General features: G+C 59.6%; 6 protein-coding genes across 9 annotated transcripts; 2 read left to right on the forward strand and 4 right to left on the reverse strand.

The window, feature by feature from the left end:
* Positions 1–287: 287 nt before the first annotated feature.
* Positions 288–2,062, reverse strand: CAF17 (ccr4 associated factor). The gene has a single exon (XM_047981755.1). The coding sequence runs from the start codon at positions 1,609–1,611 to the stop codon at positions 397–399; it is 1,215 nt and encodes a 404-aa protein (XP_047837715.1). The 5' UTR covers positions 1,612–2,062; the 3' UTR covers positions 288–396.
* Positions 2,063–4,808: 2,746 nt separating this feature from the next.
* JDV02_000887 (uncharacterized protein) lies at positions 4,809–6,324 on the reverse strand. Its single transcript, XM_047981756.1, has one exon. The coding sequence runs from the start codon at positions 5,936–5,938 to the stop codon at positions 5,195–5,197; it is 744 nt and encodes a 247-aa protein (XP_047837716.1). The 5' UTR covers positions 5,939–6,324; the 3' UTR covers positions 4,809–5,194.
* Positions 6,325–11,581: 5,257 nt separating this feature from the next.
* DBP8 (RNA helicase) lies at positions 11,582–15,175 on the reverse strand. Its single transcript, XM_047981757.1, has one exon. The coding sequence runs from the start codon at positions 13,504–13,506 to the stop codon at positions 11,806–11,808; it is 1,701 nt and encodes a 566-aa protein (XP_047837717.1). The 5' UTR covers positions 13,507–15,175; the 3' UTR covers positions 11,582–11,805.
* Positions 15,176–15,604: 429 nt separating this feature from the next.
* MKK1 (Mitogen-activated protein kinase kinase) lies at positions 15,605–18,880 on the forward strand. 2 transcript variants are annotated; one of them, XM_047981758.1, is made up of 4 exons: positions 15,605–16,687; positions 16,752–17,489; positions 17,557–18,218; positions 18,273–18,880. In XM_047981758.1, the coding sequence occupies exons 1-4, from the start codon at positions 16,637–16,639 to the stop codon at positions 18,415–18,417; spliced, it is 1,596 nt and encodes a 531-aa protein (XP_047837718.1). In that variant the 5' UTR covers positions 15,605–16,636; the 3' UTR covers positions 18,418–18,880. The 2 variants fall into 2 exon arrangements, with proteins under 2 accessions (XP_047837718.1, XP_047837719.1); XM_047981759.1 differs by having other exon boundaries at positions 17,557–18,880.
* Positions 18,826–21,298, reverse strand: PUS7 (tRNA pseudouridine(13) synthase). Of its 3 annotated transcripts, none has more exons than XM_047981761.1 (3): positions 21,111–21,298; positions 20,948–21,038; positions 18,826–20,887 (listed from the first exon to the last, which is right to left on the reverse strand). In XM_047981761.1, the coding sequence occupies exons 2-3, from the start codon at positions 20,969–20,971 to the stop codon at positions 18,905–18,907; spliced, it is 2,007 nt and encodes a 668-aa protein (XP_047837721.1). In that variant the 5' UTR covers positions 20,972–21,038; positions 21,111–21,298; the 3' UTR covers positions 18,826–18,904. The 3 variants fall into 3 exon arrangements, with proteins under 3 accessions (XP_047837721.1, XP_047837722.1, XP_047837720.1); XM_047981762.1 differs by having other exon boundaries at positions 18,826–20,890; positions 20,946–21,038; XM_047981760.1 differs by having other exon boundaries at positions 21,095–21,298.
* A 592-nt stretch (positions 21,299–21,890) lies between these two features.
* Positions 21,891–23,290, forward strand: JDV02_000891 (uncharacterized protein; the record flags this gene model as incomplete). Its single annotated transcript, XM_047981763.1, has 3 exons — positions 21,891–22,564; positions 22,652–22,900; positions 22,960–23,290. The coding sequence occupies 3 exons, from the start codon at positions 21,891–21,893 to the stop codon at positions 23,288–23,290; spliced, it is 1,254 nt and encodes a 417-aa protein (XP_047837723.1).
* Positions 23,291–23,492: the final 202 nt, after the last annotated feature.

The raw sequence follows: 23,492 nt of genomic DNA on the forward strand, positions 1-23,492 counted from the left end.
CGCCCCCAGCCGTAGGGCCGTCGGCTTGAGATCTGCAGCCCTGCGCCCAATGCAGTTACATTTGTCGAGTTCACTCGCTGCGGCTGAAATCGTGCAGGGCTTGCAGCAGTGCAACGACAGATGGGTTCGACGGACATTGGATTGTCTGTCTCACTGTCAAATCGGGGTTCGCCCAACCCGACACTCCACATTTAGCGACCCGTCCCGCTGAGGCGCAAAACCATCACCACAATCTGGTCCGCGTGGCGCCAGCCTTTGATGCTCCGAGGTACACCTGGGCGGCACAGTGCATGGCAGGGAAATGTGTATGCCTCGATGGAGAAGCCGTCGTCGGCTATCCTCTGTCGTCCTACAGGTACAATGTAGTACAAATGCAACAGCTTACAGATTATACAGTCATTGCTGCGAGCCGTCCAGCCCGCGTCGCAGCCACCCAGGCACAAAGGCCTTGACCTTGAGGCTGCTCTTGCTCTCCTCCTCGCCCCATTCCAACACAAACTCGTTGTCCGGGGTGAATGTCGCGGCCGCCTGCTCCCCTGGCAGCACTACGTCCGTCATGATCTCAAGGCGGCAGAGCCCAAGTCCGACGTTGCCGATGCCGGCGAGCCACTTGCCCGCGCTGCGGCCCCGCTTGCCAAACCGGCCGATGCTGGTCTCCCCGGGGATCATGTCCGCCGTGAGCCGCTCGACGGGCGGGTCCGAAGACGGCGACCCCTCGGGCTCGCCGGGCTCGTACAGCAGCGACTGCGGCGCCGCTTTGTCCCGCGAGTAGACCATGCACGGGAGGATGCGCTTGCGCACGACGCCCCGGTGCTTGGTCCGGATGGTGAGCTCCTGCCCGACGTAGCAGCCCTTGTGGAAGTCGATGCCGTTCATCAGCTCCATGTTGCTCTCCAGAGGCAGTGCCTGCTCGCGAATAATCTCGTCCTGGCCCTCGGGTACGCCATTGAGGTAGCGCCGGATCGTGTACGCGTCCTCGTTCGACTGCTCGAGGTCCAGCCCGGGCGTCTTGGTGCCGTCGAGCTGGATGACACGGTGTCCAAGTCCGGGCGCGCGAGGATCTTGGAGCACCATTGAAGACTCGCTCGCCTGGGGACTGAAGCTCGCGGTGTCGTCCCACGCGTGCCAGACGCTCGCCTCGTCGGGCGTGATATTCCGGACGGCGACTTTGGCCCGCAGCTTGTACCGCTTGATGTACTTGGCTAGCCGCCCCATCTGGCTCGCGTCCGCCTCTATCAGGAAACCATTATCCTCGACGGGGAGGCCCGAACCGCTGCTGAACGGATATATGAAGACGTCGTGCACCACTCGGCCGGTCGCATTGAGAAACCCCGTGTAGAAGCCATCCGTCCGCGGCAGGCCATCAGGCTGCGCAACATTGGCCGTGATGATGCCCTGTAAAAATTTAGGCGCGTCAGGCCCTGACACGGCCAGCAGCTGCCTCGATGGCAAGGCTGCGAAGCCTGACGACGGAGGTTTGGGCGGTGGCGAGGCGGGTGAGCGGGCGTTGGCAAAGGTGCGATGTTGCTGTCGTTGCTGCCGGCGACAGCTCGGGCAGACGGCGCGGCTGCTGGCCCGGGCGCCGAACGCGCGCTTGGCGACGGCGCTCATGGCGGAGCAGGATTGGCCCGGCGGCGGGCGAAGCAATTGACGTCGTGCTATGGAGGACTAGGCGATGCGGAGTGTCGCAGCGGGAAGAGACGCCCGTGCGATAGGAGCTCCAGGTGGTGGACTTTGTGGGTGCGGAATTTTGGTCAGCGGTTTTGGCGGAGAGCCGGCGGGCGGGCATGACACGCACGTGCCGTGGCGGCGGAGGCGCGTCGGCACCTCGAGCTCTGCCGACCTCCAGACTTGCGGGCTCAAAGCCCGAAACTCCGTGCCACTTCCATCGGCCAGCAAAGACAGGGAAACTTGTCCAATCATACCCGACACGACCACGGGAACCGTGGGGCGGGCCATGGCCTCGGGCGTCGGCGTGCTCAAGTGCCGATGACTGATTGATAAGACGCGCCTGAGTGACCATGCTCCGCGGACGACGGTGTGTTGCTGATAGGCGGCCGGTGCAGGTGCCAGACAGTCCTGACGATCAAATGACGCCGCGCCGTGCCACCGCCATCGCCGTGCCCCTGCCCCCTGATGCTATCTATTTCCCCATGGGGTGATTCGCAACGTGTGCCGTAACCGTGTCGACTCCGGCATCCGGGTCGCCCGGTAAGTAGGTATGTGTACGAAGGACGATTTGCGATGAGGCCGATTGCGAGCAAGCAATGGGCGCTCCGGTATCTGGCCGAGTGTCTCGGGCACGGCACTTAATTCCGTGGACATTGCGACATCCCATCCGACCATCCGCGGCAGATGGCGAAAGCGAACAAGCGACACGCCCCGTCCGGTAAGCACGCGAAACCCAACGAACTGCTCCGAACAACGGAACCGGCCCAGACGCATTTGCAGTCTTGACGAAACACCTTCCGGAAGGGATGTCTGCCACGAGACAATGGGTTTTCCCCAGCTTGTACGCCCCCCACGCGGGGGCCGGCGATGTCGCTCTGCAAAGGGCGCCACCGGTCGCTCCGATGCCCGGCCCCACGACTTTTCGGGTCCTCGCCGGCAACGGCGGGGCGCGTCAGCGATCCCATGACCAGCAGGTGCGGCGGGCGCGCGCATGGGGCACCAAGACTCGCGACTTGCAGCGGAGTTTGACGGCGTCCGAGGTCGCAAGCGGGATTGTCATTGATGTAGTACATCATCAAGACATGTGCAGCACGTACAGAACAGGCCGGGAGAAGGGGTGGCTCGAAGCAATGGACTTGGCGCACTGCGATATTGAATGGCTTGGTCTCCGTGCCGTAGCGATACCTACGGCGGCCTTGGATGGGAAACCTAGGTACTAACTTTCTACGAAGTAGTTACGTACCAACGTTACGCACCGGACTGTTCGCGTTCCGCCCGGGGGATGCACAATCCAGGAACGCCCAGGAACGCATCATTTCACGTCACGCGGAAGCCCCATCACCCGCTGCGAGACCCCCCGGACGTGATGCCACGCACTCCCCTCTCCCTGCGCTTTGTCCGATGAGACAACGGGGGCGTGAGCATCAATCCGCCGCGGCCTAGCCTGGTCCTGCCAAAGTTGCCGGACGCGGCCAAAGGAAGTGCTGCTCGGCGTCGCCAACTGTGACCGTAGTGTTATTACTAGTATAGAGGCCGTTGTTTGCTTTTCCATCGTACATGGCAGCCGTGAAACCCTTGGCACCTTGTCGGCCAAGCTTTTTTGCTCCGCACGCGAGTCAAGCAATCGGCTTGTCACTCAGGAACAGGCATCCATCTCGAATGAGGTATCTATGCATGCATTCCTGTTCAAGGGCGGCCTGCGGGGGGGTCGTCGATTGCTTTTGATTCGAGTCTGATGCGCCGCGTGGCAGATGCGACGCAATGGCCGGGCTTGCGTGTGCACTGCCTGCTCCTGCGCCCCTGCGTGCAAGTTTGGGCGAGAGTACAAATACCAAGCAACTTAATGAGCGCTTGGCTCGCTGCCCGTCCGTCCATTCAGCTGGCCGTTCGCTCCCTGCGTGGGCGGCTAGACCAGTGGGGCCATCGCCGGACTTTTGGCGGGGTCCGATGAGGTGCCGTTGCGGCGCCCTGCCTGGGCAACGCCCACTACTAGCAGCCTCATCAACGGTCGCCGTGACTTGCTGCACGGGCTCAGCGGACACGCCTGGCAACTTAGTACGTACGAAGCACCTCCTTGTCGCCTCCGATTCTCCCATCGAGTAACTATCGCTGTCCACCATCCAGCAGGTGTACCGCGAGGAACACAAGATCGTGCTCACCTTTGTCTCTGTTGGCGGCAGAGAGCGGGGACGAATGAACCTCTGCGGATAGCCTATCCGCCCAAACCTTCTTTCTCTCCGTGTCGCAAACATGATTGCTCCTCTGCTCCGTGCCTTCCAGGCTTGCCAGGTGCATCCCACCACCTCCGATCGTGCCTCGGGCACGGGCAAAGATCAAGGAACCCAATGATTGCCGCTCTCGCCAGCAGCCCCTCAATGAGGGCGGCGGACAGCACTCGTGACGCCACCACCGCCGCGGAACCCTCGCATTGTCTGTTGGCCGAGGAGGACTCCCGCGGTTTCCCTGCCCTCCAGCCGATTTCGCCTTTGTTGCTGCCGATGGCAAAGCTCACGACAAAAGGATGAACAGACAGGGCGCGCACTTCGTGTGCTCTGGTCGCTTGCTGATGTGATCCGCTATCGGCTGACGTGACCACCCTCACGGCCAGATCGTGGCTCCTGGTTGGGCCAAGCAAAGTGCTGCTGCTGCTGCTGCTGCGCGCTGCGATGCACGCACGCACGCACGCACGCTTCACTTCCTGCCAGACAAGACACACGCCCCTCCACGCCCCACCCCTCCCTTTTTGCCCTCCAGGCTGATGAATCAACGCGCCTTTCAGTACCGCCTGCCCGCCCTGCGTGTCCCGCGCACTCTCCGAGCCGCCGAGCCCGAGCCCCGGGTGGGTCCGCAGTCACTTTTTTTTTTTTCCCTTCCTTCCTCCGCTTTCTTTTTTTCACACCTTGGGCCTGGCGGCGCTGCGTGCCTGCTCGGCTTGCTTTGATTGACGGACGCATGCATGATTCATGCCGGAGCCGCCTCTGCCCCGCTTTTCCACCAAGGCGGTGTCCGCGTCCCGCAGGGGTCGGAGTCACGATGGTTGCAAATGAGCAAAGAAGAAGAAAATTTCTTTGCTCTCATCACAGTCATGCGTGTCACTGTTGCGGAGAAGTGAAGTGCAAGTAGTAGATGAGTTTCAAATCGGCTCTGTTCAATTGTTCCGTTGTGCCTATCTAGCGGCCCAGATGCCGACCGAACCCGCTGCCACTCTACCGTTGGCTTCAGCTTCTCCTGAGAGCCCGGGAGCGGCAATCGCAAAATGCAATGTATCATTTGACATTTCCCCCATCATCATTGGTATATCCCTTGACAATGTGCTGTTTGTCCTTTCTAGAGTGGTGACCGTTCTCGTAAAACATGAACGTGAATGTATGAAATCAAAAGTCGCTATTTTTAAAAACCAGTTTGCCCGCCATATGCCGTGAGGTATCATGCCCATGTAGAAGTAAAAAACGCCGTGCTATGCCATCGCTGCCGTAAAGAATTGAGACTGGAGAGAATTCGCTGGAAAGAGCTGCGTCGGAACCTAGTATACCGAGATGGCAGATACCAGGCCCGCGGGAGACCTCCGCGAGACGTAGTACTCTTCGTCGTACAGCGAACCCTGCTCCTTGGCCTCCTTCTCGGTGTAGGGCAGCAAGGCGTCGGCAGGTGATGGCGGCATCGACTCGTCGTCAGACTCTTCAGAGTCGTGGTCGGCGAGAAGCTCGGGCGGCGAGTTGGAGTGGGATGGTGTCCGGACGAGCTCGAGCTGGGCGTAGTCCTCTTCGAGGTCGTCGCCCATTTCCTGCTCGTCGTCGTAGGCGGCCACCGGTCGGGAAGTGACGACCGGCGTCCGGGCGGAGACGGAGACGGCGGGGGTCATCTCAACGTCGTCCTCGTAGTCAAAGTCGGAATCGGAGTCAGAAGAGTCGGAGTCGTACTCGTCCTCGGGCTGCTCAGCGATGCTATCGGCCCACTGGACGTGGCGGGCGGCAGTCTTATCGCTTGAAGAGCCGCGAACCGACTGGTTGAACCAGCGCTCCTGCTCGCGCTCGGCATCGGCAAGCTCAAGCATCAGGGAGTCGAGGAGGTTGGCGTGCCCTACGAGCAGGCGGAGGTCGTGATCAGGCTGGGCCGCCTCGCGAGAGAGCTTGGCCCGGGCCTTGTGAGCCAGGTAGTAAGTCTGCGTGATGGACATGGCTTTCTTGGTGGCGGATCGGATGAGTGGTTGTTGCTTTCCAAAGGAGAAGCTTGCAGTTTGTGGTCGAGCAACTGCGGCAGTGGACATGATGATCAAGAGGATCCGGAGATGTCTTCCGGAGGGGCGGGCTCGGGTTGTTATAAAATCCAAGCAACCAAGTGAGTTGCAGCGTGGACCTTGGCGTTGCCGAAGGGAGGGGGGTGTGCCGTGGTGGAGTTGTGGTGGGCGTGCGAAGTGGTGAGGGTGGGTCTTTTAGCGGGTGACTCAAGGCAGCAGACACGCCCGATTGCGGTGCAGGGAAGCCGAAACTGTGCCTGGAGGCGGTGATGGGAGCAAGCTGGGATAGTATGCGGTGCTGGCTCGCTTTGTCATGCAGACCGATGTTGACGAGTGGGACTGTTGTCGTTGATGTGGTGATTGATGTTGAGCTCGCTCGTGTAAATGCTCGTCGTCGGTATCGAAGATGTGATGGGGAATAGAGATGTTGTGCCGGGATCCCGGGGGGGGGATCCGGATTCTTTTAACTCGGAGGAGGGTGAGCAGCCCGTCAGACCTACTGTCCGCATCCCGAGCCACGACGACGCCGACGACGACGACGACGACGACAGCAACGCACACCCCGGCCGGGCTTTGGCGCTCGCGAACCCGAGCCCGCGCGCACGCAGGGGTGAGCGAGCGAGTGGGTTGCCGTAAGGGTGTGCGCAAGCCGTGGACATTCCGCACTGCCGCTGACTAAATCCGACGACTCTAAGCCCGCAAAGCCCGTTAGGCTCAGGCTTGCGGAGCCAAATCCGAGGTCTCAACAGCCGCGACGGAACCCGTGTGCCCGGCCACGGCGTCGCCGTTGGCTATGTACCCTCGCGCATAACGGTACTCCGCTCGCGGGGGTCGGCGGCTTGGAAATCCCCTTGACTGGGCCTCAAGCTTCACGCTGGCGCCGCGCCACGGGTGGGTGGAGGGCTCGTTTCTCCGAGCGGTATTCCTAATCAGCGTCCGCCTGGTGACGATGACTGATGATGGTGCGCCCGCGCCCTGTGATTCCATCCCCCCCCCCCTCGCCTCAGGGCACGTCATGCCCGCTCGGGGGCCTCTGTGTCCGCTGCGAGACCTACTGAAGCCGCTACAGTGACTGCCCAGCTGCCCTGATGCTCCTTGCCCCGGGGCACCTGCACCACTGCTGAGGTATGTCCGCCTATGCCCGCCCACCCGGCTCTGCTCCTGCTGCCGGCCGGCCGCCGTCCCATTCTTTTGGATTTCCAACTGCTTCCCCCAATTTCTCAGCATGTCATTGCCTTATTCTTGTCTTTGGCGTCGAGACTAACTCGGTTCCGCGTCGAGTCAGACGCTTTGGCGTCGCCCTCGATGCACCGTCGTCTTCTTGCAACGCGTTATGTCCGCCATGGATTACTCTTCAAAGGCGTGATGCACCATGCCATGGTCAATCCCCGGGCCCGCTCCGCGATGCCGAATCGTCACACGCTTTGGGAGCAATCGTGCATGGGGCCCTGCCGCGAGGCGTGTCCTCGTCATTTCGACCAAAGCGAAACATGGCCGCACTGCCGATGCGACGTGTGTACGTATTGCGCGTTGCACGGCCCAGCAGACCTTCGCAACGATTTGCTGCATTGGGGGGATTACAGCGTGGCCGGTAATGGGCCGCATCGCTCGCCGTTTCTGGATTGCGGCTATCAATCAGCCAGTGAAGCGTTGCTCCGCCTCCCCCGTGCGAACCTGTGGCTTGCTGCCCAGGTACTGGGAGGTCATGGGACCAGGCGTTGCAGCAGCAACAGCAGCAGCAGAATTGGCAACGGCAACGGACAACGCGATGGATCCGAGAGCGAGGGCGGCACCGACCACAGTCCCATGGCAGGGGCGACGCTAGAACCGGTAGGGCTGAGCTGCGACGGCGATGACTCCTCCGCCTGAGATGCAGGGCCGCCACCCAGGCAGCTGCCATGCCCGGGTCGGGTCCATTCGAGTCACCGCGCCGACTCGCTTCGGGATCTGGCTGCGGCCACGCTCCAAAGCGGACCGCCATACGTGCCGCTTTTGTTGCCGCCAGTGCGTTTGGCGCCTGCATGGTTCGGATTATGCCTGTAGCCTGCTGATTCACTCCGTCGTGAAGCACCGCTGCGAGCGATTGGCGAATGAGAGTGCAGTCGGCTCATGACGACACTCGATGGTGGTTCATGATGCCGAGTCCTCCAGGCAAGCAGGCCAACATGCGTCTGAATCATCCTGCTGTTTCGGGAGGTCGATGCAGCAAGCGATTCGACAAAGGTGACACGGCATCTACCTACGAAGTCGTGTGAACTGACATGACTGCCATGGGACGAGGTCAACAGGATGCAAGTATTCAGGCAGTGTCATCATTATCTCCAAGCTTCGCGACCAAGCATCAGTCTCGTTCCCCCCATGATCCGGCGACGGCTCGCAAACGGCATCTCGGCATTGCCCAATGCTGCAACAAGGCGTTCAACTTTCAAGGGTGCGAAAGGCAGCGCCACGCTACGCCAGACTGATGCGACGCCACATCTCGCTTTCTCGTGTTGCTGACAGAGCCCAAGACTGCAGTCGATGCGAGCGAGCCGAGCGTCGCCGAGACCCCAGCATGCCGTCGTGTCGGTCGTTTGGCTGGCCTCCCTACCCCAACCTGCCCGCACTGCCACGGCGCACGTAAGCAGCCCAGCCGCGGCGTCACCATAACGCACGAATCCGCGTCCGGTGTCGTGCGTCTGCCAGCATCACCACCAAACATAATAACGGCAGCCACGAGATGATGCGCACTCCCCCTCCCCACCCTGGCCTTTCTCTCAGGCAGACGACACGGCTGCGCTAGACGGCAGTGGGGCCAGCCCGAGTTTGGCCCTGAGGAGTGCCGTGGGTTTGGTTGCAGATGAACTCGTTTCTGGAAAACGAGCACAGCCTCGCTGCCAGGCACGAACCCGCGCCGCCGCGTGTCTCTGTGTGTGCCAAGAAGCGCCCAGCATCCAGACAGCTGCTTTTGGTCGCCGCAAAACTAGTACAGGCATAGGTCCGTCTTCTGTTTCATATCAGGGTCGCCTTGCAGCGCTCCTGCCGTGCAACAAAATGGACGCCCGTCCGGCCCTCGGAATTGACATGGCCACCACTCAACGAGAGGCGCCGGTCGGCCGGCCTTTCGAGCCCCATTCCCATCATGCGACTCCCTTCTCGAACGATTCTGCGGCCAGTGCAAACGTTGTAGTATCCGCTTTCGGCCGGGAGCAGACTTTTTTCCTCTGTCCCGCATCGTGAAAGGGGCTCTCAGTGGTGGAGGCTGCCCAAGGGTCCCGGGTTTTTCAACATCGGACCCATCGCAAATTCCGGCGCCGACATCCACTCTCCAAGCCACGGCAAGCCACCAACGCCTTGAACAGGCCCGAAGCGCGAGCACGCCCACCTGCAGGGCTGGCTGGCTGCCCGAGAATGTTCTTTGCCCGACCCCGCCAGCTTTGTCAGTCTGACAAGGCTGAAGGACCCTGGTGCCCGTTGCCGTTGAACCCGAAGGACGGATTGACGTCAAGCCATGGCATTCATTCAAAGGGCTAGTACGAAGTACCAGGAACTACGTTAGTCACTAGAACTCATGCCTTGGGGGTTCACGGAGTGGACCGGACATCCTCCGCTGGGTTGGTGGCATCCATCTTCCCGCGTCCTGCTCTCGCCTCAGTCCGGGTGCCGCGCGGGCCTTGAAGATAATCAGCCGGGAGAAGCAAGCATGGGGCCCGTCCTTCTAGAAGCCGTCCCGGGCACGTCACGGGTCCGGCATGGTTCTGCGAACCTGACCAGGGTCGCCCGGTCAGGAGGGTCGTCCGGCCGGCCGGCCGGCATCCTTGAATGGTTCTGTAACAAGACAGTGATGCTGAGGTCACAATCCGAGCTTGCCGTGTCACCTGGTGCACGATCATACTACGAAGTGCACACGTACCGGGCTTCATTTCTGGCTACCCGGAGCCAAGCTCGGCATTGCCAGGATTTCCCGGCTCGGGAGTCGGGACACACGATGCCTGCCTGACACCCAGGTATGCAGGGCTCCTTTGCCTTATGGCCGGCAACAACATCCACTTCGCTCCAAGCTGGCACGAGCGGCAGGGGACATATGAGTTGTCAGACTAAACACGGATGTCTAGCTAAATCATGCCTTTTCACAGTCTTAGTGCTACAACTAGACAGTATGAGGGCTTTGATCCCAGACCCGATGGCCGCCTGTACCCCGTGAATTCTGACCTCCTTCAATGGGCCCCTTGTCGAAATGCCCCGCGACGGCACTTTCGATGCCGCGCCGAAACCGAACGCCTCCGACATCCTACGGATCGAAGTGTTCCAATTCACATCGCCCACGCTAGAAGATGCCTTGGAGGCCCTGACCTCTGGTCGCAGGATCGCCATGCCACTGTTTCTTGCGATTGTCGATGGAGAGTTTGTATGCCCACCCGCGGATCGAACATTTTGCCTTCTGGGGTGGGTGAGAATACCACAAGCACACGTCGCCGTGGTGTCTGCACTGTGTTAAGGACAAGTCAGCTCTCGCCTGTAGAAACGCCATACCCCCTCCCGAGTCTGAGTCTCCCCCGGCGCGGGCGGAACTCACGGGAGAATTTTCTTCGCAGGCAACGTGGAACGTCTTAGGCAACTGGAGTTCAGCAAGCAGCTCGTTCACACCGTCCATGCTTGCGAATGCCGAGAAGTCCACCATACACTTTTGAGTCTGCACGTTGCACTTCTGTAGGTTGAGAGTAGGGGGGAAACCCCGTTAGCATCAACCTCCTTATACCGCTGCCATGACGCATGCATGCCCTCACGTAAGAGAATTTGCGTGGCGGGAGAATGGAAATGGGAATGGGAAGAGGGGAGTTTTACGGTAGTGACGGCTGCCTCTTTCGTGGTTTTCGCCCAGAAAGCTTCGGCGTTTGCCCAGTCGGCCGGGGTCCAGTTGTCCCCGGGTCGCGAGAAGAGATCGGCGATAGACGCCATCGCGGTGGCTGTTGGCTGCATGTTTTTTGTTTTTGTTTTTGTTTTCAGGCTGCGGGTTGGGCGATAGGGGAAGGAAAGTTGTAGTCTGTCGATTTGTCGTCGGACAAGATCCTGTCGTGCACATCCCGCGGGGAGACGTGCGAGGGCGGCCGCCAGCTTTTATAAAGATCCCCCCCCCCCGGCCCATCGATGTGACTTCTGTTTGACTGACTATCTTGCTATATAGGCGGCCACAAGCTTTTGGCATATTGTCGTGTGCCAACTTGTGTGTCAGCGATACACAGGGGCCAAGCCGCTCGTCCCGACTCTCGTGCATCTAGAATCAAGAAGACAACCTAGCGTCTTCCCATGCCATTATCCAACAATTACTGGCTATGCAAAGATTGGCGTGCGCCCGGCGCCCCCCTCCCCCTCCCCCCGCGATCGAACCTGACAAAGGTAAAATACCTCCTGCACGGATCTGCTCCGGAGCGCATCGCTTACTGAACGGGCAACGACGACTCGGCCCATGCGCGCGCGGGGTGGCCAGGTAGCGTTTCATGTCCCTCTCAGCTTGAGGCGCTTACAAGAAGGGATTGCCTTTGTAGCCAAGGTCAGGGCGTTAATCTGTAGTGTCATGTGCTCTGACTTTCGTGTGTATTTGTGCCCAGAACCAAGACTCCGGCATTTGACACACTGCCCCGATTTCTTGCGATGGACTGGGCGCGAGGGGAGCCGTGCCATAGAACAAGGGACGTACCCATTGCGTACCATGTTGCTCATTACCTTATTCTAATTACATGGGGTAAAACATAGTATACTGCTCTGCCCTTTTCCTTGCCCGTGGACAGTCGCACACTGACTGACACGTAATGGGAAAGGGGGCAAATCTGGCACGAAATATGACCTTGCAATGCTCCGTCGCTATGTGTCACATCTAATTTGAATACCCCTAGAGAGTTCCTGCCGGAGCATGCCTCTTACTCGGCCTGAAGCTTCTGCTTGGTTCTCTTCCTCTTCCCGCCGACTTCCCTACCTTCCTCTACCTCGAGCAACGCCTCCCGCTTCTTCTCGCTCACAATCTTGAGCGCGTCGCGAATGACTCTAGTCTCTAGATTGACGCCCTCCTCTTCCCAGACCTCGAGCTCGCGGCCCACGCGCTTCTCAATCGCCAGAACTAGCTCCACATCACGTTGGCCGACAAACGTCGCTGCTTCGCCCTTTCGGCCCGCACGAGCAGTACGACCAACGCGGTGGATGTAGTCATCCGGATCGCGGGGTATGTCGTAGTTGACAACGAGGCTGACTTCAGGAATGTCCAGACCGCGGGCTGCCACATCCGTGGCCACCAGGATGCGGGCGGCTGAGGCACGAAATCGTGCAAGGTTGTCAGTTCTTTGGCGCTGAGGAAGCTTGGAGTGCAGCGAGGTGACCCGGTGGTCCAGGAGCCGGAGCAGGTGATGCAGATACTCGGCTGTCGAAGTCCTATTGCAAAAGATGATGACCGTCTTGTCCTGGTTTGCTTCCGTGAGGAGAAAGACGTGCAGGTAGTGCTCCTTGTGGGTGACGGGTATTTGAATGTGCGTCTGCGTGAGTGTCGTAGGGATGGCAAGCATCTGGGTATCAACTTCGCAGACAAAGACGGGCGGCTTGCCCGGCTTCTGGGGCATATTCTTGAGGGCTCGAACTTCGGGGGTGATGGTGGCCGTGAAGAGTAATGTCTGGCGCTCCGTAGCGGGCGGTAACACACCCAGACATTCCTCCACGTCTGGAAGCATGCTGCCCGGCCCGGAGGCATGCAGTAACCTGTCCGCTTCGTCTAACACGACAAAGCGCACGCGTCGGAGCCCACAGACAGTGTCCTCGCCAGACGACCTGATGTGGTCTGCTAGGCGGCCAGGCGTGGCGATGACGATGTGAGGCCGTTGGGACAGGGCGATGGCCTGAGCGCGCATATCCGATCCACCAGTCACGAGGATAGCCTTGAGGCTTTGGGGCGAGGAGATGGCCTTGAACTGCTCGTATATCTGCAAGGCCAACTCTCTGGTGGGCGTCAAAACGACGCCGAAAATGGCACTTGGATCTTCTGCCCACTTCTGCAGAATAGGCACGGCGAAGGCAACCGTCTTTCCGGAACCAGTCCTGCTGCCGCCGATGCAGTCTCTGCCCTTTAGGATCTCGGGGATGCAACCCTTTTGAATGCCGGTGGGTCTCTTGATGGCCATGTTCCCGAGGGACTGCACGAGCCAGGGACGGACCTGAAGAGAGGAAAAGGTTGTATTTGGATCAAGTGGCGCCTGGATGCGATTCCGCGGTGCGGCTATGGTGGTGCCATTGGTGGCCGCCTGCGCCGTTCGCTTGACCCGCGACGGGGCTGCAATGGCGGATATGGCAGCCTTGAAACCCTCGAGACCATTGACTTGATCGCCATCGTCCTCGTCCTCGTCGTCATAGGCGGCGGCGGCGGCGGCGGTTTGGAGCTCTGCGCGAGTGGCTTCGGCAGTGGGCGACGTCCGGCGACGCTTCCGCGAAGCGTTGTTGTCTAAGTAGTCAGACTCGCTAGATGAACCCGACTCACTGCGCATGCTGGCGGCGTCCGAGTCTGAGTCTGCGTGATCCATAGCAGCGCGCATCGTGGCCGTCGGGTTGGTCTGGGGGCGGCTCCCTGGTCGTGAAGCCATAGCAGAAAATTTGGCGATTCTGCCGCCGCGAGGCGAAAGTCGGACAGAACGGGACCCTTCGGGGCAGGAAGGCGGTGGGGGCTAGACACTTACAGTGGGTGGGGTCCGGTGAGCGGGCCAGGTGGGGTTGACGTTAGGCCGCCTGTCGAGGATGGACAAGATTCAGGTACCGAAGTGTCTTGTCTTGAGGATGAGTGCTACTACTGGATTGAGAGGGTACGTACCGCAATTGACAGTGCAGCGACATCCGCATCGCGTTATCGCCGCCATCCGACGTCGACAACGCCTGTGGGCGAAATGCTCGCGTCCGTTCGGCAGCGTCTGGGCCCGCGCGCGCACGGATCTGCAAGCGGCTGGTGACGCCGAAACGTGCAGCACGTCTTCGAAATTAAAGGGCGCCGCGTCGGCAGCTTCTTGCACCCATGTTGGCGGCTCGGCAGTGGCCAGCCTCGAGCCTGGGAAACGCGATGACGGGACCCCAGTACGAGGTACGTTAGTACGAAGTAGCACACAGCCAGCTGGCCGGCGCTGCAACACCCTCAACTCGAAGCAATGCACCAAGTTGGACCGGGGCTGGTAGACGCGCGCTTGCAGGACCTGTGACGGGGGCGCTCCGCAGTATACTACTAGTAGTTCCGTCCGCTCCCCTGGGCTCAACCATCGTTGCTCTTGACCGACGGTTCAAGGGGTGAGGCGCCCGTCGCAGGGATGCCTTGCTCTCCTGACACGCCTACCGTGTGGAGATTGGTCACACGGCGCTGCAGCTCCAGAGTCGGAAAGCCAGCGGGTTTCCGAGCGCGGCCTCTGTTCTGTGCCTGGCAGGACGACCAGACAACATGACCACGAAAAAGTCACGGCAGTGGGCTGCATTGGCTGTGCCTTGTTTCCGCTGCCTGGCTGTGGCCTGAGAAAGTCGTGGAATTGTGCGTCCTGTCATCAATGGTGCTCTCCGGTTTGCAATCGGCCGCTTCGAGCTTATGCTTCGTACGATAGGTACAAAGCATTTCGTGGGTTCTTTCGAGTCATATGCCAGTGTCAAGGCTTCTCTGCGCTTGGAGCGTCTCTAGTTGCCACACGCAAGCGCGGCACGCGAGAGCACAGACGAAAGTGAGCGAGATCTCTGTCTGTCTGGATCAGCCACGAGTCCTGACTCATGAGACAGACCGCTCATCACCGAGGAGAGGCAGCGGCGACGCAATCTACCGAGCAAGTTTCCCTTCACACACATACACACGCACGCACGAAGGAGCAGTGCTGGACTGGATCCTTGGTAGTATTCCGTGCGACTCGCAGAGGTGTTTGGCCTTGCCGTCAGCGAGAGCGTGGTCAGCCTGTCTTTCCGATGCGTCCAGTGCACCCACCATCAAAGGCCTATCCCCTGTCCTCGGCTTCTGATGGGCTGGTCCTTGTCCCCATGCCGCACTCCCGGCTGCAAACAATGCGAGCCGGGCAGCCGGTGGACTGAGTCCGCCTCGTTCCATTGGCGAGCTGTGACGCAGGCTGATGGACTGATGGGAGCCCCCTCCCCCGGGTGGTGAATGTGAAGGACCAAAGTGGTCAGAGTCACCAACCGGGGGGGAGTACGACGCATTCGCAACATCTCAATGGCACTTTGCCGTCAGCCCAGTATCGTGATCCGCAGAGGCAGCGACGACTAATCGTCTGATCGTCCGTCCGATGAGGTCCGACATACTTCGTAGGTACGCAACGTCGTGGAGCTGACAGCGTCAGAGCCGACGTGGCAGCTGGTGGCCACGCCAGGATGCCAGGCCAGTCCCCCCCACTGTGCTTCCGGGGTGATTGGCGCCAAACGGCCCGCTGCCCGCCGCCAGCATTGCCTGTTGTCGCCTGCCCGCTGGCCCCTGGCAATCACTCCCCGGAATGGTCCAGCCAGGGCTCCAGGGGCGCCAGGCCTCGCCGCTTCCAAGCCAGCCAGGGATCAGGCTGCCGCGAGCCCGCAGCTTTCATTGGGGGGGATGCCGATATTGCCCCCCCCCTCGGGGCTTCAGCGGCTGCCTCCAGTCGCTACGTACCATCACGGGAGCCACTGGACGCACGGTGCGCAACGCCCCCCCAAGCCCAAGGTGTGCTGGGCGGGCAAGGGTGTGTGCTCGGAGTCCGGGGAGGCATGGCATAACCGCGGGTGCTTGATGTGCACCGACTTTGGGCTGTATCATGAGGCACCGTGGCACCCACCCCTTTCGCTCTCGCCGTTGGTGGTGTGTGTGCCAGGCCAAACGCGCAAAGTACATACGCAACGATCATTACTCACTGCACGAAGTACTGCATCCCGGAGATCATCGAGGCGGGAGGCGGCCAAGGTCTAGTAGTGGCTGCTCTGCCAGCCAGCTTTGTCGGTCAGTGAGGTGGAGTCAATACCTACCGGCATCTCGCCCTAGCCAAGTACTTGAGGCAGATGTAGACGGTGGAAGAGGCCCTGGTGGGCGGGAGGACGAACCGACCGGCCCTGTCGATGCCAGCTTCGGGCCTCGACCGACCACCACCACCACCACCACCTCCTCCTCCTCCTCCTCCTCTTCTTTACTCCTCTTCCTCGACCCAACTGGCCGGTTACCGCCATATCGCTTCTTCCGGGGAGCGCCTTCCTACTTTTCGCATTGCGTCCCCGACCATCTTCCTCATTCTTCGACTTTGCTACTAATCGCCTTCCCATCGCAGCAGCGTTCAGCAGGCCTTCTTCCCACCAAGGTAGCTGTCGTTGCCAAACTCCCGTCCCCACCATTGGGCAGTTCCCTCGTCTCCCACGGCTCGCCTCACGACCCTCGTCGCCGTAGCCGGCTCGGCGTCAAATAGACACTCGCGTCGTCATCTCTCGACCCAGACCTTGCCTTTACCTTTCGTGACGGCTGACGAATCTCGTTTCAAACGACACTGATCCCACGACGGCCCCGACCCCCAGCCAGTGTCGGACCCGGTCCACCGACTACTGCTGCCGCCGCCGTTCTGACGTCTTGCCGCCCCATTCTATCGTAGTGCGGTGCCACGACTTCTGGCGGTCTTTTCCACGACTTCTTGCTTTACCTGCATCGCCGTCACACCAACAGCCGCCGACTGTCCGCCCCTCATCAGCTCCGTGCAAGCTGCCTTGGCTGGGCGGTTCGACGCCATCATGAGCGACCCGACCTCGCACTCCCAGACCACCGAGCCACTCTCACAACACGTGCGTGACCTACCCCTATGTGCAGAGCTTTCCGGCCAAGTTCTCGCTGACCGGTTCTCATTAGCCGCTCTCCTCCTCTTCCACCCCAGCCTCGCTCGCAACCCCGAACCCTATCCCTCAAATGTCCTCCCCGGCGCCAATACTCCGCCCTGCCATTCCCGGCACGAGGGGCGGCGGTGGACGGCCGCCCAGGCTAGGCCTCGCCATCCCTCCCTCCCCGAACGTTAAGCCCGTCGGTAACCAGCCTGGGCAGCAGGCTGCCCCTCGGCCGCCGCTCCCGACGTTACATCTAGCGACGCCCATGGGCAGTCAAATAACTCCATATGAACAACCCCCTAGATCCCAAGGAACTCAGCCGGGTCACTCGGCAGACGGTGGAAGCGAGAGTAGTGCAGCCCACTCGAGGTCGGGAAGCTTCGGCCCCCTTGATGGGAGGGCGAGCAACCCGACGTCAGCTGGGTCCCAGTACTCGGCACTGTCGTTTGCATCCCAGTATGGCATCCCAGTCACGAGAGCACAAGGGACCCCGGATCCTGTATCCGCAGTGGGTTCAATGTACTCGGAGAGAAGTGAAGGCGGCGTGGCCATGGAGCGGGATGGCAGCCTGCAAGGGCTGGAGGCTTTCGACCAGCTGAGCCTCGACCGGGCGAGAAACGCAGACGTCGAGGAGCTTGACGATGAAGGATGGAGGATTGCGAGCATGGAGAAGCGCATCGTCGAATTAGGAAATCTGGGTGAGGGAGCGGGCGGTGCCGTCACCAAGTGCATGCTCAACGGCGGAAAGACTGTCTTTGCCTTGAAGGTGCGTGAGACGGGAGACGTTTGGGCTGACTCGGATGGGGTGAAACTGACACTGTCTTTGTCTCCAGGTCATCACTACGAACCCCGACCCAGACGTCAAGAAGCAAATTGTTCGAGAGCTCGGCTTCAACAAGGAGTGTGCCTCGGAACACATCTGCCGCTACTACGGAGCCTTTGTCGATCCCTCTACTGCCACCATATCCATCGCCATGGAGTTTTGCGAGGGTGGGTCCCTGGACAGCATCTACAAGGAAGTCAAGCGACTGGGTGGCCGGACAGGCGAAAAGGTTCTTGGCAAGATCGCCGAGGGCGTCCTCAGCGGACTTACGTACCTCCACACGCGCCGCATCATCCACAGAGACATCAAACCGTCCAACATACTCCTCTGCCGGGACGGTGCTGTCAAGCTGTGCGATTTCGGTGTATCGGGCGATTTCGGCACCAAGGGCGAGGCAAACACCTTCATCGGCACCAGCTATTACATGGCGCCGGAACGTATTACTGGCCAGTCCTACACCATTACCTCTGATGTATGGTCCACCGGCGTCACACTGCTCGAGGTAGCGCAGCATCGCTTCCCGTTCCCGGCTGATGGAACGGAGATGCAGCCTCGCGCCGGGCTCATCGACCTCTTGACGTACATTGTGCGTCAGCCCGTACCGAAACTGAAGGATGAGCCCGATATGGATGTGTACTGGAGCGACAACTTCAAATATTTCATTGAGTGCTGGTAAGATGCTTGTCCGCCGGTATGCGATCTTCCTTGCTAACAGACCCGCCTCAGCTTGGAGAAGCAGCCTCATCGCAGAGCGAGCCCGTGGAAGATGATGGAGCATCCATGGATGGTCGACATGCGGGCAAAACGGGTCAACATGGTCAAATACCTGTCTTTCGTATGGGGTTGGGACGAGACGCCTGCGGGAACGTGATTGACCTGTTGGGGGGGGGGGGGGTCTCATTGCATGCCATAGCAGCAACGGAACAAGGCGAGGCGCGTGCTGGCCACCGATTAAACGGTCGAATAGCAGCATGGTACGGTCGCACTCTATGTAATGGCTAGACGAGCCAAGTGCAGAAGAAGGGATAAGGTTGGCCGAGGTCGGTGCTGAAGATAACGACTCGACTAAATGGAAGGCCGGGGCGAGAAGTGGCCATACGTCATGTCCATGTTCTTAATTGACACGCAGCATGCAGTTGCGTCGCAAAGGATGAGTGCTACAGCATCCCAGGAAAGTGCTGGGCTGAATCGGAGTTTGTGAAGGGTCATGCGTGCAAGGAACACATGGTGCCTGTGCCTTTCTTTTCTAGGGCTTTCTCTTTCTCGTATTACGAAGCTTATAGCGTATAGGATTGGGCATCAAATGGTTGAGCTTGCTGAGGTCTAGTGGGGACACGTACGTCATTCGTGTCGCCGCTTCATTCTTTCGTTTCCTTTGTAGGTTTCTCGCTGGCTGTCTCCTCCGGCGGATCGCCCATGAGCTCTCTCAGTGCGACGGTCGCGTAGGCACTGCTCCCCAGCTGGAACTTGACGACCGCCGCAATCTTGTCCGGCTCGGCAGCGGGATCTTGATCGGCCAACACATCGGCAATTGCATCCCCGCTCACGTTGTGAGCCGAACCCTCCCCACAGCCCTCCTCCGTCTTTGCGCGCTTGTTGGCGCCTTCGCCGTCGGTCTCGCCACGGCGACGCTTGCCGCCGCTACCGATGCCATCTCCGGCCAACTTGATGACATCGAGATCCGTTGGGTGCATTTGCTCCGTGTCGTCCGCGTATAGCCGCATTTCGAGGCTTGGCTCGGCGAGGAACCGATGCATGAGCTTACGGTACCGGCCAGGAAGGCTGAACTCGCGGCGCAGGCGGCGCATGTTGTGCGGATCGAGCGCGCCGTTCTCCTCGCGGCCCATGAATTCCTCGTAGAAGCGGCCAATATCGTTGTCTGGGTAGCGCACGTCGTACCCCGGCGACGGGAGGACCACATCGTGAATGGTGAATCGCCCGCCGGTGGCCTCCTCTTCTGTGAGCGGCCGGGCACGAACAGCATCATCGTCGGCCTCATCGCCCGGATTGACAATCTCATCGCCGTCCTGGTCCTTCTCGGTAGCGGGTGGCGCGGCGTCGGCAGCGTCTGAGATGACGAGATCGCCCGCGATGACCTTGTCTCCGTGGAGCTCCCACCGTCGGCTGGCAACATGGTTCCAGACATGCGACTGGTAAGCGTGAAGGTACATGGATCGCAGGCCCCTAGTGATGTGTGTCAAAGCGCCGGCGTAGTCCTTGAGCGCGCCGGTCCCCATGCGCGTCAGGTGGCGCAGGATGCACGACTCAGCCGTGTACCTGCCAGGTATGATGCGAGCGGCCTTGGAAACGTCCTTGCCGGTGAGAAAGAGCATGCAGGCATGGTGCCGGGCGTACTCATCACGCTTCATGGCCTCAGCAGGGACCTCGCCGGCTGCGGCTTTCGCTGCAATCTCAGGGTCGAAGCTGAGGAGGGCTTTGACGGCCTCTTCCCACTTGTTGCCAAGGATAAGCTTGCCAATTTCGTGAGTGCCGATATCGTACGTACCGAAGCGCTGATGTCCAAAATAGTTGATCCAACCGTGCCGAGCCATGTGGTCCAGGGCTTCCTGCACTCGTCTCCGCATCCTCTCGAGGCGCACCGCAGTCGGGGTGTCGGCAGACTCGCCGACAACTTTGCAGTTTTTGAGGGTAATGACAAATTCGTTTCCGAGAAGCTGTCCAAGATGGATTGGGTCATCACGATACGCGTAGTCACCCGTCGCGATACCCCAGAGCTTGCTGTTCGTGCCAGCAAGGGCGCGTTGCCTCATATACCTAACGGAACAGCGTTGAGCAGTCGACGCCCGCCTATCCTTGGTTCCCGCATAGCCAATGGATTGTGGCTTAATGCGAAGCATGCGCGCGATCTGGTTGACTGCGTCCATGGTGTCGCGGTTGTCCTTGTAGAGCGTGAAGTGAAGGTATTCACCGGTAGGCTTGTCATCAGGCTGTCCGCGGGCACCGCGGTTGCGCTTTTTTCCCTTTCGTAACGGGACCTTGGTAGCCATAATCGCACCTGTGCCATCGGTGGACGTCTCGAGCCGGGATTTGAAAATGCGGCGCACCTCGCCATGTATTTGGCCGCGCTTCGACTTGTCTTCCAAGGGACCAGAGCTGACAGACGCCACTTGCTGTCCTTCGGCAATCCCTTCGCCGTTGACAAGCTTGACAAGATCTTGGGCGAATGTTTCGTTGACGAGGCCGGCCAGGACGGCAATGTCGTCAGGTGAAATCTCCGTCTTGTGTTCCGCCGGAGTGGTAGCGGACGTCTGTGTCTCATCTAACGCTTCAATTGTGGGAGCATCCTCTTCTACACCCTTTTCTGCTTTTGATTGAGGGGTCTGCTAGGCTCTTTATTAGTGTTTGAGAAGCGCAACCTCCCCGTTGGGACAGCGGCACACCTTGGATATCGGCTCGTCGTTCATGCCAATGCTGCTTAAGTGTACCACCTTGCCATCCTTGGTGATTTCGTTGACTTGAAAGTCGGAGAATCTACAGATGGTCAGAGAAACCCATCCGCCGAGTTCCGAGGTCCATATAGCGCTCACCGAACACGCTGCTCACCGGTCCAGACTATGGCCAATGGTGTTGTGCGCTGCGTGATGCCAATCAACTGAGAGTGCGACGCGCTTCCTCGCGTGACGTAGTGAGGCTGGTCCGCCATTATTAAGAAAATCACAGCCTTGTGTTGGCTATGTGGCTGGCGTTGACGAAGGTGCGAATTTGGGTACGACCAGACAACCTCTGTGATCGAGATGGCGCCGTGGGCTTGGGGCGAGATTTGCGACGGCTCATTATGCCAGCAGAATCAAGCAAGCGGCCATTGAAAGCAGGCGGTCTGGTGCTAGCCAGCCGGAATACTTAGTTAGTCCTGCCCCGTAACGAGATAGGCAGGCGGTGGCTGGCACTTCCCAGCTGGGGTTTCCCGTCCCCTGCAGGGTAGCGCGATTGATTGCGACTTCAACCTCAGGTTTACTGGTTGAAAAAAAAATGCAAGCTCTAATATTGCTTGGGTAGGAGAGTCTGAAGGTAGTTCTTTGACGAGATTTGGCCTAGGAGGGCCCAACCCAGAGACTGCTCGTTCTTTCCAGGGTTCCTTCCGGTCGCTGTATCAGTTCGTCCTTCCATCCACGTTGCTCGTTCCTTCCTCCAGCCACATCGTGCCTAGTCACCTTGCCAGTGCGGCTGATATTCTGTTCTGGCGGCCTGTTCAAATACCCTGCATCTTTTGCGAAGGAAAAATCTCAAGTCTTCTGTATCTATAATACTCTAAGCGTCAGAACTCAATGCCGAATGAGCATGGTGCCTCCTCTTCATCCTCACGTGTCAGGGCGGCGCCTCAGCATGATTGACCCTGGCAGCTCTCAAGTCTCCAGCCGCCGTCGCCGCAACCATCGTTATGGCAACTCCAGAGACACTGATACATCCGGAGATGCATCTCAATGCAAGTCGTGCCCCGAAGAAAAGGACAGGATCTGTTCTCTGACGCAAGTAGGCATGACCTCCGGTGATGTGTCCCCAAAGTCGCCCTGCGTCACCCGCGGGCTTGGCTTGACCGAAGCTGCACTCTTCGAACTTTGTGATATTGTTCGAGCAGGGCTTGTCGGCGACAACAGCCCACCGGAGACGGCAACTGAGAGCATCACGACTTTCCTGGAAGCAGCTGCTATCGATGAGATGTGTAGTATCCCGACCATCCCGCTGGGCACAATCAGGAAGACGCGTCTTGATAAGCTACTCATCGACATTCTCAGCCCAGAGAACCATATCGATGCTGGACCGTCTTACCCATGGACCCATGTGGAGACGGCGCAGAGGCTTCAGCGACAATGGCGAGCGCGCTTTCGTGAGCGCTTCTTTGACCTTGATCAAAGTCGATATCGAGCTCTATCTAAGACTGGTGCCCTACGGGGCGTCACGTTTTGCAATGTCGTGGAGCCTGATGGCGACCTGTGGCAGGCAGCAGCATGCAACTCGCTCTCCGAGGGCGAGGGAAACCCCCAGTACGAGCCTGGCTCGTAAGTTTCGGACTCCAAGGCGGGACGCACCGAAAACCCTACTGATAAAACTCGCAGCTAGTGGTTGAACATGGCTTGTGCTCACAGAGACGGCATTGTTGACAGCACGGTCGAGCGCGTGACAAAAGGTCCTCAGGGAGTTACGGCGCTCCCGCTGTTGAGCGGGAGCGAAAGGCTCTGTTCGCCTTTTGGGTCCGTCAAATACGCACGCGAAGGCAAACTATCTGAAATGCATCTGTGCCTCATCTCCCAGGTCGGGAAGCAGATTCGCATCCTGCGTGGGCACCGCCTTCGCAGCCCGCTTGCACCGAGAGCCGGCGTCAGATACGATGGATGGTGCGTGCGTAACTGAATGGTGAATGAAAACGCGGGCACTGATAAGAGGACCACCGTAGGTACATCATCTGTCAATATGGCCAGAAGTTCAACGAGGAGACGGGCCTGAGCCGCGTCGAGATTACACTGGAGCGAGCTTCGGGTCAGCGCCCGTTCGATGACGTTGCCAAGGTGCCCCGGCCGTCGCAACTCGATGACTGGCATCTTTACGAGAAGTACGAAGGTGAAATAATTCGCCAGCGACGCGGCGAGCAGGGCTTCTTGGACTGGAAGAGAGCGAAAGCGGAGGAGACGATGGACCTCGAGCAATGGCGTCAGGCGCTGGAACTTGGCAAAGATCTGAAGCTGGCGAAGCCGAGCAGGAGTACACGCTCGATGGTGGGAAATTAGAAACGAAAATGCACCATCAGCGAATAATTTGATGTCATGGCCTTCGAGGCGGCTGTTAATAAAGTGACATCGAAGGCTTCTGTTCCTGCCAGTTCGAACGCGCTCCAAGTTAAGCGAGGGGGTGACTGTGGGCTGCGCTGAGAGGCGCCTTAGCCATGAGAAAGATAGTAAATAAATTGCAATGCGATGCACTGCATGGCGA

This window comes from Purpureocillium takamizusanense, chromosome 1 (genome assembly GCF_022605165.1).
Source record: "Purpureocillium takamizusanense chromosome 1, complete sequence".
Classification (NCBI taxonomy): Eukaryota; Fungi; Ascomycota; class Sordariomycetes; order Hypocreales; family Ophiocordycipitaceae; genus Purpureocillium; species Purpureocillium takamizusanense.